The sequence below is a fragment of the Phycodurus eques genome, chromosome 3 (assembly GCF_024500275.1).
Source record: "Phycodurus eques isolate BA_2022a chromosome 3, UOR_Pequ_1.1, whole genome shotgun sequence".
Lineage (NCBI taxonomy): Eukaryota > Metazoa > Chordata > Actinopteri > Syngnathiformes > Syngnathidae > Phycodurus > Phycodurus eques.
Window position 1 is genome coordinate 27,051,423 of NC_084527.1, and position 14,838 is coordinate 27,066,260.

Consider the following 14,838-nt stretch of genomic DNA (forward strand, 5'->3'; position numbering starts at 1 on the left):
TTTTTGGGCTTCATTGACAATACTCTGTTAGTACAACGCAGTCCTATTTAGTAGCATTGCAAGACTACAGGCGGCACGGTGGCCGACTGGTTAGAGTGTCAGCCTAGCAGTTCTGAGGACCGGGGTTCAATCCCCGGCCCCGCCTGTGTGGAGTTTGCATGTTCTCCCCGTGCCTGCGTGGGTTTTCTCCGGGCACTCCGGTTTCCTCCCACATCCCAAAAACATGCATTAATTGGAGACTCTAAATTGCCCGCAGGTGTAAATGTGAGTGCGAATGGTTGTTTGTTTGTATGTGCCCTGCGATTGGCTGGCAACCAGTTCAGGGTGTACCCCGCCTCCTGCCAGATGAGAGCTGGGATAGGCTCCAGCACGCCCGCGACCCTAGTGAGGAGAAGCGGCTCAGAAAATGGATGGATGGATGGATGGATACAAGACTACATCGTCTTAAATAGAAATTAGCAAAAAAAACTTGCAGTCATCTTAGGTGAAAAAAACCCGAAACCACCACTATATGTATATAAACAAGTGAAAATGAATTAATATTAAATCAATTCTTTATGAGACTAAAACTGAATGGAAAGGACTATGTAGTTAATACCGTAATTTCTCGTGTATAATACACACCCATGTATAATACGCACCCAGCATTATCCATCCATCCATCCATCCATTATCTTTACCGCTTATCCTCACTAGGGTCACGGGCTGCTGGAGCCTATCCCAGCTATCTTCGGGTGAGAGGCGGTGTACACCCTGAACCGGTTGCCAGCCACTCGCGGGGCACATAGAAACAAACAACCATTCGTGATCACATTCACACCTATGGGCAATTTAGAGTCCTCAATCAACCTACCATGCATGTTTTTGGGATGTGGGAGGAAAGCGGAGTGCCCGGAGAAAACCCACCCAGGCACGGGGAGAACATGCAAACTCCACACAGGCGGGGCCAGCATTTGAACCCCGGTCCTCAGAACTGTGAGGCAGATGTGCTAACCAGTCGTCCACCGTGCCAGCACCCTGCATTATACACGAGAAATTACGGTAACAAATTTCAAATGTACTCTCACCTTGAATCACTATACTGTACTGTTTTTGGGGATCAAAATAAATGCTTCCTGCATCAAACCACTCAAAGAATTGTTGCTTCAAGCTTGTTAGAAGAATGAACCACAATGTAGGCTAATGTAATGACAGAACAGTTTCAAGTTTGAAATGCAGCACTTCGGTAATAAAAAGAAAAAGAAAGAGAAAGAGAAAAAACTGTTCTTGTATAACAGTAGTGGTGTCTGCGCTTACTACGCTTCTCTGTCAGCCTACCTGGTTGCTCTTCCCCTTGATGACACACTCCCTCTTCTTGTCCAATGGAGCTGGCCAGTCAATCTGCATGGAAGTTTAAGAAACCACATATTGCCACCAAGATATAGTACAATGTATGTTCTCTTATTTTGATTGTAAAGTCACAAATATACCACAATTGAGTTTTCTTTCTCAAGCATTTTGGTTATTATTTTAGAAACATAAGAATGCTAAAATATTAGGCAATGCTTTCAACATGATGTATTAAGACAGCTGCATAATTAGCAAATGCATTTCATTTAAAAACAGTTTTTTTTTTTATTTAAAAGTGCTTCAAGTGGAGATAAAATGCCTATCAATACAGTCAAAGTATCTCGCATTACATTGTTTTAGGTATGTCGATGTAGGCTATCTTAAAACACCTCTAATTGTAACATGGATCATGTGTTGAAAAATAACATTCGCAAAATGTGTGCTTAAATACACAACCATTGACACCACCTGTAGCTGCATTAATAACTTTTACAAATGGTGATGGGGCAGTGTGGGACAATGAGCATAAAACAATGCTCTTTTTTTTTTACTTGCAAACATTATAGAATGTGTGAGTTACATTATTGAAAGTCAAAGAGTCAAGAACAGATGGACTTGAAAAGAATTTAAAAAAATATATCCCTTACTTGAAAATATCTGTTTAAACAATGTGTACCAAGTAAATGTAATAAGAGTTGAGATTTAGCATCGACATTGTGTGAGTTGGGTCATTTATTTATCCGTTGTGTGTATCATATCTTTCTTGGGAGTTGAGTTTTTTTTCTCTCTCTCCAGGAACATGTGGCAATGCCAAGCTTCATAATTGCTGCACGTTTGGTCAAAGCTATAGCAGCAGAGGAAACAAAACGAACGACAACTGAGCTCCATCAAACATTTAACCAAATCAACCGAACAACATGACTGAATAACTAAAATCCATAAAGGGTGTTTTATATTGCAAAACAATGTCTTAAATTATGAGTGATAAGCAGATGGCACTGGAGGGCAAAACTTTGAAATTCTGGCATCTTTCCTCAACATTCCACACTTGGGGGGATGTTAACAGGTGGTCTTATCTTCACTGCAAGACTCATAAACCACAACAGCCTGCGCTTGCATGATGTGACTCTATTTGTGTGCGTATGTCTGTGTGAGCATGTAATAACTTCTCATTACAGTTAATCAGATCATAATCCATAAACCGCTGCAGGCCGCTCAGTATGCCTTCACTCACCTGCTGTAATTGTATTGCTCACAATGCAGGTCAATTATTGACAGCCCAATGCCAAACCAGATTGGTTGTCCATGGCGTCATCATCTCTCTGAATATGTGAGTGTCCATTTTGAGGCAAAAAAAACAAAAACAACTTCCCACAAAGTGCAAAACGAGATGCAGATATTAAAATCTGGCCAATACGACAGGACAGAATAAGCGCATGAGAAACAGAACCAAAATGTAAGCAATTTGCATTATTTGTGTTTTTTTCAGCCAAAAGTAGCATACATTATAATTTTAACATTCGGCAGCTCTCTAAGACTATTACTGTACGAGGCTTAAGCACAGGCTAAGCAAAAATACATATAAAATAAAGCAATAATCTGACAAAATTACATAAACTGTCAGTCTTTCCTGGTTAGTAAAACTTAAACTGTGTATGTTAAGAGTACTTTTCTCTCTATAGATACTTAAAAAGACCATTTTCTTTATGTAACGCCAGAAAATGTATTAACTTGCACGAAGCAGATATTTAGTCAACAATGAGTATTGAGGTTTGGTGCCTTGGTGTCTACATACAGTACAATTCTACCAAACACTTAAGAAGCTTCAGTTTGACATTAAATTTTTTTTTTTTCAAACAACTTAAGAAAAAGAGACAACAGTTGTCTTTGTCTCACCAACCGTGTCATGAGATTTGGCTCCCCTACTTTCTATTAACACTAAGGCACTAGAAATTGTACTTTACCACCACATCCGCATATATTTAACAAACCTATAGGTAGTATCAAAATCTTGACTACTTTATGACCCTTCATTTACATTACTTACAATTTCATCATTATCAATGTTTTTTTTTTTCATTTAATAAGAGACATCTTAAACCAAATGCTAATTTTGAGTTGATCTAAGTGGCATACAGATATCCATTCTCCATTTAGCCAACAACAGCAGTTAATATAATTTACTATTATTAAGACCCTTCAAGGATGGTACTTTAACACATTCTGAGAATGCATTAAAATGGTTGACAGTTTGTATCTCAATAGCTTCTACAAATCTAAGCTTCAATAAAATTAGAACAGGTCTGACTAATAAAAGGCCCAACAGCTATAACATGGCTCATTTAATCATTACATTTAATACCGTACTATGCCTCATTTAATCATTTGATAATAGAAATCATTTGATAATAATTATTTATATTGAGTTTAACTCAATTCTACAGTTTTAGTATTATATCATTTAAAAATAAATTACATCATCCTCTGCATCCAAATCATGGATCATGCATTAGGCAGTATGGATGTATTTGTTTTTATTATTTCCATTCTAATACATGCAACACCTTTGCACGGTTCTTGCTTTGATGATAAGTTAATGTTGCAGAGAACAGTGGACAGCATAGTCCATGTCAAGGATTGTGGAGAAAATTGTTTCATAATTGTAACCTGTAAAATGATGACAAAAACATGCATCTACATGGCTTTTGACTCAAGTTACCTGCAGCCAGTTATCAGTCGGACTCTTTTCTAAGAAAGTGGAATAATGCCAAAAAACAAAACAAAACAAAACAAAACAAAACAAAACAAACATAAAAAAAAAAAAAAAAAAAAAAACTGAAGAGGGACAATTTGAGAGTTGTGATCCTTAGTGCCCTGACAATGTACCTGGATGGATGCTACAGACTAGGCCAAATCCTATGAGGTCATGTCGTTTTTGCAGGAACTACAACAAAGCTTTTAAGCAGTATGTCTGTGTAGCTGTATGGGTATGGGCTTGTGTGTTACCTGTGGCCGGAGCTGTCTGCTAATATCATTGGGGTCCAAGGCAAACAGTGTTTCACGTGCTCCAACGTACAAAACTCTCTCATGGTCCGACAGTGTCAGCATGCTGTAGTTGAACACTCCCTGAATGCTGAACCTGGCCATGCTGTCCAAAACATCTGGATGAAGACAAAAGAAGTAACATTTAACATTACGCTATATTACTCGGCACATTTGCTACCACATACTGTATGCTCACAAATGACAGGATAGAAGAGAACATTTCACACTGTAATTGTTAAAAATGTGTCCATGTCCCAGTTTATTATTATTATTATGAGCCTCGCATCAACCCCCCTCCACACACACACACACACACAACCCCAACTTAATGTTATCCACCTAACTCCAGTTCACACACATTACTTGGTTCTTATGTAACACACAGATGGACAGTAATTCTGCTTTTCAAATTCAGCCCATATCATCCTCCACCTACATTCAACCTACGCTGCAATCATCATCATTTTTATATCAACAATAAAAAAAGACTGTTCTCACAGTTTCAGTAAACACATTCAGTGTTTCTTCACTTTCAGTTTGTACAGTATACTGACACCATAATCAGCAGAAGAAAGCAATTTGCATAATCTACTTATACACAAAAAATTATAAAGTCTAAAGTGGAGGTGCAACAACTAATAGATTCATTGACAACTAATTGATTATCAAATTAAGTGTGACAACTATTTTGATAATTGATTATTGTTTTAGAGACATCGTTTAGCTTAAAATTGTCCAAATCCTCGGAATTTCAGCCGTTCAACAGTAAATATTCTTAGATTTCTGTAGTTGTCCATGAAAGCAGACTTATTACCTTTGTCCATCCATCCATCCATCCATCCATCCATCCATTCATTTTCTGAGCAGCTTATCCTCACAAGGGTCGCGGGAGTGCTGGACCCTATCCCAGCTATCATCGGGCAGAAGACGGGGTACAACCTGAAGTGGTTGCCAGCCAATCGCAGGGCACATATAAACAAACAACCATTCACACTCACATTCACACCTACGGGCAATTTAGAGTTGTCAATCAACCTATCATGCATGTTTTGGGGATGTGGGAGGAAACCGGAGTTCCCGGAGAAAACCCACGCAGGCACTGGGAGAACATGCATACTCCACACAGGCGGGGCCAGGAATTTAACCCCTGATCTCAGAACTGTGAGGCGGATGCTCTAACCAGTCGTTCACCGTGCCGGCTGACAGAATAATCGATTATTAAAATAATTGCTAGTTGCATGTCTAGTCTAAGGATAAATCCCTCTGAAGTTGTACAATTCAGGGTTGCATGAATGCCTTTGGGAATAGAAAAAAAGGCATAAAATATGCTTGTAAAGGCAGACAAAAAGCAGGGCTATACACTAACCTTTGTAGTAGTAGCACTGGTGCGACCAGCACATGATTTGGGTGCACCCTTTTTGAGGAGGTACAGCATGACCAGGGCATTCCATAGTTTCGTATTAGGTAAAGATTGAAACTGACTCGAGATATGATATTTGAATTTTTTTTTTTACTGTGAACAAGAAATTTGTCTGCAACAGGCAGTGCCAGACAAAACAGGTCAATTAGTTTAAAAAAAAAAAGGCTTTACTCATATCTGATCATTTGTTCCGACTCGAGGGGCCAACAGCCAGTTCTTCTAGTGAGGTCTGCTAACCATCCTCCCCTGGGGAAACCACTTAATTTTGACCATATGATTGACATACATTTAAAAACGATTGCATGTGTACCACCACCATATAAAAATATCTACCACCACCATATAAAAATATCCTTTATAATTATTCACACTATTTTGCAAATTATTTACTAGCAAAACAGACCATTTACCTTTTAAAATCATAGAACATGGATAAATCATTATGAATGCAAGTATTGCACATTATTTTAACGATAGTTGTTTTTTTACCTCAATGCAATCCCCTTTCAAGGAGTCTGGGCTTTTTAATTTTGTACAAATCTTTATATGTAGAAAGAAAGAAAGAAAGAAAGAAAGAAAGAAAGAAAGATGTTCCAGCTTGATAAAGTAATTAAAACCTTGTCACATGACTGTGTACAAGTGAAATGAAAACAATAGACAAATTAAGCAGTTGTGCGTAAAAAGAAAAGCTGTGGGTGACTTGCGGCGGGAAGAGTTTACTGGCTTACCGGACTTTAAAAGGTATGTGCTGGCTAGCTAGCTTGCTCTCCAGCAGTCCAGATGAGTGGACAGTGCACACTTGTCATTTAAAATAAATAAGTAGTGGCCCGGCCAGAATCAATATAGGTATGTGGTGGCCACTGGCCAGACACAACCGCATACTGGCACATCTGTGACGCGCATACTGTATGTGGTGTGATTGTACGCGACGGTGCTGTGGAAAATAGCCTGTGTGCCTGACTGAAAGAAGCTGAAAGAAGCAGGCATCAGGCAGACAATCATATTGCAGTGGGTCGGTTTTAACTCAAATGGCGTTCAAAACAATGATCGAGACGGCGATCGCTATCTCTCTCTCAGAAAAGCGTGCAGGAGGAGTTTGCAGTGGAAAAAAGGATAGACTCATGCAAGTGTGACAAGATTAAATTTTTAATCGCAGAAGCTGAAACAAAAGGTCGCAAATGTGACCAATCTCGACCCCTGAAAACATTTGAAACGTGCGAATCTCTGTGCATGCCATCACGCAAGACCTTCGCATATCTAGCGAGACTCCAGCATATGAACGGAGTCTTTAACTTAATGAGCATTGAAAAGATTATATCCCCAACTCTGTCTCGCATCAAATGCAATGTATTAGAACATGGAGCAAGAATAATGGTACACAGGACTCACACTGACTGCCATGCCTGGGCTTGACCCTGCAATTAAGGAACACAGAGCCTTTCCACAGAAAACAATGTTTCAGAGTTGTGGTATAATTTGTCACGGATCTTTGGAATCACATAACTTCAGAATTTAAATGTTATCAAAAGAGAAAAAGACCTACAGCTACGTGATGGTAGGAAAAGGCATTATTCAATCACCGTTAATATTTTGCTCTTTCAGTGAAAATAGGTAGCCTTTTCAAAAGTTTTATTGGTGTAGCAATTAACGTAGACCTCAAAACTAATATCATGGGAAGAGAGCATAACAGAAAAGCCTTATTACTGGTGATGTTCATTACTTTCAACAGCTTAGTTCAGCAATTTTCTTCCAGATCTGTATGTCAGAAGTGAGATAAGGCGCTCCCATTTACCAAGGTTGGGCAAACAAACAACATTAAATTACTTTTTTTTTTTAAAATCCACCCTTGTTTTCATGGAGTCTGAAAATAAAAAGCACCATATTTTGAAGGAACAGCAAGGAGAAAATCATCAAGAAGTTGTAGAATATCTGTGCAATTTTAACATACCATTTAGCAAGCATCAATGATCATTTTTAACGTGAAACTGCTCCTGTAAATAATTATTTATAGATGTATGGGATGAATGACTTTTTAAGAAACCCCAAACATATTATATATCAGTGTAGAGCAAGGTTATTATAGTAAACTTTTGAACAAAATAACTAAAACTAAAATTGAAAAAAACATTTTCGAAAGCAGACAAGGAGTTTGTCTCTCTGACGCAGAGCAGGTGTTTGAACTATTGCAACAACGGGACATTTTCACAGGACTACTTAAGCAACAGCAGGAAAACTTGAAAAGCTTTGTCACAATAATCATAGACTCAACAAGAAAACAGACTGGATGCACTTTCACTCGAAATGCAGGAGGTAAAATCAACCTTACTTTCTATTTATATGTCTAATCACAAATCTGAAAGTCCACTTGAGAAGTTTCCAATGTAGCAACAAGGGAAGGAAAACATGCAAATAAGGACTTGTTTTTTTGTAAATTAAACAAACATATTTTTTAAAAAGCCATACTACAGCATGTGTTCTCATGAATCGTTTTACTGTACGTTGTGATGCATCTGATCTAACCTTCGAATCAGTATTATACTGTACACTGCACTTATTGCACTTCAAATTCTGTGGACTGTTATACAGTACCTGTAATTGATTTGTGGATGGTTGTTCATCTGTTACTAAGTTAATACTTTTTTCGTTTCAAATGTTTTTTTTTGGTTGAGTTTTTATTACACAATACTTATTGTGATCCTTTTTTAATGTCAAACTTGACAATTCCTCTGAATAATAAAAAAAAATAATAATACTGACACTAATAAAAACTAAATTAAACTAAAGCATTTTTTGAACAAATAAAAAACTAACAAATCTGCTCTAAAAACTAACTGAATTTGGAAAAAGGAAAGTCAAAACAAAATAAAAACTAACTCCAATGGAAAATCCATAACTATTGTGACCCTGGTGTAGAGTGGGATTTCTAAATGCTAAAAGGTAGAATGGTCCAAATATATAACATACGAAAACTTATGAAGGCACAATAATAATGGGTGTAATGTGGGTATGATTAGACTGTTCTTCATCTGAGATTCAGATGACGAGCGCATTTTAATGCAAGGCCTAACTGAGGCTTCTTAATCTAATTAGCTATGATTCAGAACTTTAGTAGTATGCTAGTCTTGTAATTACTGTGATGCAAATGTCCTTCTGCTGATTGAAGGTTGTGTTTTGTTGTGACCTAACTTCTCACAAATAACAATAAGAAGATTAAGAGTCAATTACAAAATGCATTTACTCTAATGCACATGGACTCTGCAAATCACCCACCTTCCAAAGTGATTCCCAACCAGTGTGCCGCGGCACACAAGTGTGCTGTGAAAGGTTATCAACGGTGACGCGGTAAATGATTCAATTTCACTTCATTTGTCTGAAAATCATTTATTAAATACAAATATATCTTTGTTTACTTATCTATACCAGTGACATATTTTGACAAGCAGAACTATTAAATGCTCTTCCACTGGATACCAGAAGATACAATAAACCTGTGTATCCACCTGTTTCCATTCATATAACAGAATAAGCATGGCTTCCAGCGAGTACATCATCTTTGTATCAAATTAAACTGTCCCAAATAGTGTTGTCAATTTTGACTTCAATATACCTACTTGAAGTACCTTGGATAACTGTACTGAAACGATACCATTGCGAAAACTTGAAACATCAGTAAAAAACAAACATTCACACAAGCGGCAGCCCCGACCACTGAATGGCGGTGACATGTGTGAATCATAGATATCGTAAAAACTTGGTTATTTATCTCTATGGTATAAATAACCAAAAATGAAAAAAAAAACAGGCGCCATTTTGCGGGTGGCTTCAGCCTCTCGACAGATCATGGCCCAGCTAAACAAGTTTGGTTATGTCCATGTTTTGACAGACAATCCATCCATCCATCCATCCATCCATTTTCTGAGCCGCTTCTCCTCACTAGGGTCACGGGCATGCTGGAGCCTATCCCATCTATCATCGGGCAGGAGGCGGGGTACACCCTGAACTGGTTGCCAGCCAATCGCAGGACACATACAAACAAACAACCATTCGCACTCACATTCACACCTACGGGCAATTTAGAGTGTTCAATTAACGTGCATGTTTTTAGGATGTGGGAGGGAAACCGGAGTGCCCGGAGAAAACCCCCGAAGGCACAGGGAGAACATGCAAACTCCACACAGGCGGGGCCGGGGATTGAACCCCACTCCTCAGAACTGTGAGGCTGACGCTCTAACCAGTCGGACACCGTGCCGCCACAGACAATACAAAGAGCCAATAATAATGTGAGTTGCTCCGCACTGAAGCAATCGTGACGTGAGTCGAATCATGCCAAGTTGGGTTCACACGCACAGCACATTAGCAGCGACACGTAAGTTGCTAATGTTCGTAGCCTACCGCCATTGCAAAATAAAAAAGTGCTCCCTCAGAACAAACGACAGGAGACACAGTCCAAGCCTCAATGGATGACATCATTGACATGAAAGACCCGAAAAGTTGGGCAGTGTGCCGTTATCTGAAGCAATTTCACCTGCTAGCGCACACTCAATGCAAGACTTTACAATCCCAAGGACTAACCCTTACAAAAAGAACAAATTGTATCACAAAAGACATGTTACCAGTAAGCAAGGGATTCAAGTGGATGACTAAAGTAATGGACCCTCGTTACCAATTCCATGTTCGCAAATTGGAATCGGAAGACTTGAAAGCTTTTGCATGGCTGGATTATACATGTTTATAAATTTATAAGTTGTATGACACACGGCACGGTGATGACTGATTAGCACATCTGCCTCACAGTTCTGTGGTCCTGGGTTCAAATCTAGCCTTCCTATGTGTTTGAATTTGCATGTTCTCCCAGTGCCTGTGTGGGTTTTCTTCGGGTTTCCTCCCACATTTCCAAAACATGCATGGTAGGTTAAATGAAGACTCTAAATTGCCCATAGGTTTGAATGTGAGTGTGAATGGTTGTTAGTTTATATTTGCCCCGCGATTGGTTGGTGGCCAGTTCAGCCGCCTCTCGCCCAAAGCCAGCTGGGATAGGCGCAACACCCGGGACCCGAGTGAGGATAAAAGCGGTTTAGAGAATGGATGGATGGATGGGTTTGTCTGACACAGTTGTATAATGTACCAACCATGTCATGTTCAACTTTTGACAAAATAAATATGTAAATTTAAAAGGTTAATATTAATAGGGATTATTTAAGATTGAAAAAAATAGTGAGTTGTTTTATATGGTGATATACAGTATATCGATATCAACTGATGTGGAAAAAAAATATATTGTGATTGCCATATCGCCCAATCCTAATTAAATTATCTGAAATACGAATATGAATTTTAATTTTAATTTGAGCTTTAGGCTGAGGCTCTGAGCGGGTGGGGGGATGTCAAAGATGGCACCCTGTTTGCAAGTGGTGCACTGAGCCAACTGGTCATTTATTTCAACCAAGTCAAGACACACTTTCGAACTCCACTTCACACTTCTTCTTTGTTGGTTTGCAGCAATTCTTCGATGTTTTTTTTTCTTCGGGTTTCACTTTTTTTTTCGATAGGAAAAGGTGTGGAACAGACACGTAAAAATCAGACTACAAGACAAATTTGCTCTTTCACGATTGCACTATGTCAGACTACTGCAATAAAATATTGGATTCCAACACCACTGTATCCCATTTTTTACGATAATTGGGCTTCATCTTGTCAACTCAAATGTGACCGGATACACTCGTTACCGTGGCGACGACAACAAGAGTGGATCGCGCCGACTATATTATGAGGACAAAATGGCGAAAAACCTGTGTTGGTGGTCACCGGTGCTCAGAACAGGAGAGGACGTTCGTTTAAGGCTTGCTTGAGGTGTATTCACGTACTTTTAATACGTTTTTGTTGCCTGCTTGCGGCAAAAACGTTATGTAGCCTAGCAAGTGAGTGGTAGCACGAACGGTTGAACGTAAACATGCTGCTGTTCTGTCGAATCATGCTCTAAGGTTTCGGTGTGGGTGAAGTAATTTAATTACAATAAAGTAATTTAATTACAGTAAGTTCACACCCATTATTGTATGTCATATCATGTAATGTTGGTTTGACCTGACTGATGAGAATACATGACCTGACTAGAGCAGTGATTTCCAACCTTTATGGAGCCAAGGAACATATTTTACAATTGAAAAATCTCACAGAACACCAACAAACACAAATGTCACAAAAAGTGGATACATTAATTACTGTACGTACTTCCTGCCATCTAATAGTTCTGTCTGTTACTGTGCCTCACTGGCATAAATAGATGAACAAAGATACATTATTTATTGTAAATATATTTTTTGAGCAATTAAGTACAGTATATACAGTAAATGAACAGGTAATTTAAATAGACACATTGCTCCATCTTGTGATCGGATCGGTGATCGGTCATTGTTTTTTTAAACTCGCTGATCGGTCCCAAAAATCCTGATCGTGTAAAGCCTAATTTATAGTGGAGTTGACCAATTAAGTACAGCTAATATGAGTGGGTGGTTTATGCTGATGTCATCAGACTTTAAAAATATTTAAAAAATAAATGATGCACACTACTTAATTAGTGATTTAATGTTAATACTCAGGGGTCAGGGGTGTCAAACTCATTTTTGCTGCGGGCCACATCGTAGTTATGGTTTCCGTCGGAGGGCCATCATGAGCATGAACACATATACAGTAAATGTACAATTGCCTCATATTATTACATTTACACCCAAAAAAATAAAACATCAATGAATAACTCTATTTGAAACCAGAAGCCAGTAAAAAGTTGTTAACTCAGTTTATTTTGAAATGGTGATTGTCTAATCTAATCTAATCTAACACAAATGTTTGCAATCAATGGGAAGACGATTTGCAATGTTGTTATTTTAGCAAGAAACATGACAACGACGCACTTGATTTGCTTTCGCGGGCCAAATAAATTAATTTGGCGGGCCGGATGTGGCCCCCAGGCTTTGAGTTTGAGAACTGTGCTCTATGTATACAGATGCAACTTTGCCTGCTTATGTCATGAGCAGCACTAATTATAACAACATATCACATATCTAAATAAGTAGCCAATTATTAAAACAATATAATGCTTTATATAAATACATTACATTAATCTGGAAAACAATTTATTAGCATGTTGGTATGGCTCCTTACAACCGTTCCAGTGTCTCACATTGCTTCTTTGGAAAATTGGATTGCCCAACCCTCTTCGACAGCAAAAATAAATTGGCCTCACTGTTCCAATACTTCATTATATCCTTAATTGGAAGGGAGTGCATGTAAGCTCAAATTGAGGGTTGAGTCCCACTCAAGCACACAAAATATTGGCTAGTGGCCCAAAAGTAAACTGAGATTTAAACACAGGACATGTTAAAGGTATATATATACACACACACACACACACACACACACACACACACACACAGTGGGTATGGAAATTATTCAGACCCCCTTAAAGTTTTCACTCTTTGTTATATTGCAGCCATTTGCTCAAATCATTTAAGTTAATATTTTTCCTCATTAATGTACACACAGCACCCCATATTGACAGAAAAAAACAGAATTGTTGAAAAAAAAAGTCATTTTATCAATGCATGCCGCCATCTAGAGGTTATAAAAAAGCTGTACACTTTTATTCTAATATGCCATCGCCACCTAGAGGTTATGGAAAAGTTGTACACTATCATTCCAATATGCCACTGGCACCTAGAGGCTATGATAAAGGTCTAGCATACACTTTCATACCCTGGCAGAATTTGTGAAACGTTTTTTTTTTTTTAAATACGATTGATGACTGAACAACCATCATCATTAATTTCTTTATGTTTTTTTTAATGATGCTTTTCTGAAATGCTTGACAGTTTAAATTCAAATGTGTTTCGCCTGGCCCTTCATGTTTTCTTTCAGGAATTGTACCTATATTTTACAAATTCTGCCTGGGTAATCAAACATATGAGAACAACTGTGTGTTTTCTCATTTTCTAAATAACAGTAGGGCTGTGAATTTCAAAATAAGAGCAAGTAAATAAAAATAAAGTATTACACATGTAATACTTCAGAATAATTATTTGAAAAAAAAACTAACAAAATACAGATAATACTTCATGTTTTGATTGTAAAAATGCATTCTACATAGGTAGAAGAAGATTTTGAGGTCAACTTTGGGGGTGCGCATTATACATGAGAAATTACTTTAAGTCAACCAGTGGTCTTCCTATGTAAACATTCTTTGCAGCAAATATCATTGGAAACATGGCAGTGAAATATGGACAAGGTAGGGGAAAATTAGAACTAGGGACAGAAGCTTGACAGCAGAGAGATGAGAAGAGTAAAAGTGCTTAACGAAAGGAAGTGGCAGATAAGTAGTGAAGTCAGCTTAGTATCTGAGGAGCAGGAGCGTATAAACATTGGGGGAGACGTACAAATGAGCGAGAGCGAATGAGGAGAGATGCGGCATCCTCGGGGGAGGACTGAACACATCTGCTGCTGTGCTACACACACATACACACACACAGTCATCAGTTTAGCAGTTATCTGGAGTACCTCGTCACTGATTTGAACCACCCAAAAAAGTGGCCTGTTTTAGTGTCAATGTGTAAAGATGTGGCGAGATGTAATGTTTGGAACGTGTTGCAGCCATAAAATTCTAAGTTAATGATTATTTGCTAAAAACAATAGTTGATCAGTTTGAACATTAAATATCTTGTCTTTGTAGTGTATTAAATTATAGGAAGGTCGAACATGTTTTGCAAATCATTGTATTCTGTTTTTATTTACGTTTAACACAACGTCCCAACTTCATTGGAATTGGGGTTGTAGCTTACAACAGCCCCAGGCCACCATTAATGTCGGACTCTGCCTTTTATAAACTTAGGAGGGTTGTGGGCAAATTGAATCACCTCCTCTGTTTTTTGTTGCATTATTGCATGTATCCACAACAGAAGCTCATCCAATTCATTGAAGTATTAGAAATTAACATATTAAAAAGAAATACAGGCTTTTGATCTGTACAAATTATAAATGGGTTTGTTAGGACAGTA

The 14,838-nt window shown here is 38.2% G+C and overlaps 1 protein-coding gene across 3 annotated transcripts in view; it reads right to left on the reverse strand.

Annotated features, from left to right (window-relative positions):
• The window catches only part of sema4c (sema domain, immunoglobulin domain (Ig), transmembrane domain (TM) and short cytoplasmic domain, (semaphorin) 4C), a 108,912-nt gene that overhangs the window by 24,961 nt on the left and 69,113 nt on the right, over positions 1–14,838 (reverse strand). For all 3 annotated transcript variants that reach the window (XM_061672963.1, XM_061672965.1, XM_061672964.1), the window contains 2 exons: positions 4,336–4,490; positions 1,318–1,380 (listed from right to left, as the gene is read on the reverse strand). In XM_061672963.1, coding sequence (XP_061528947.1) covers positions 1,318–1,380; positions 4,336–4,490 — 218 coding nt within the window. The remainder of the gene's footprint in view (positions 1–1,317; positions 1,381–4,335; positions 4,491–14,838) is intronic.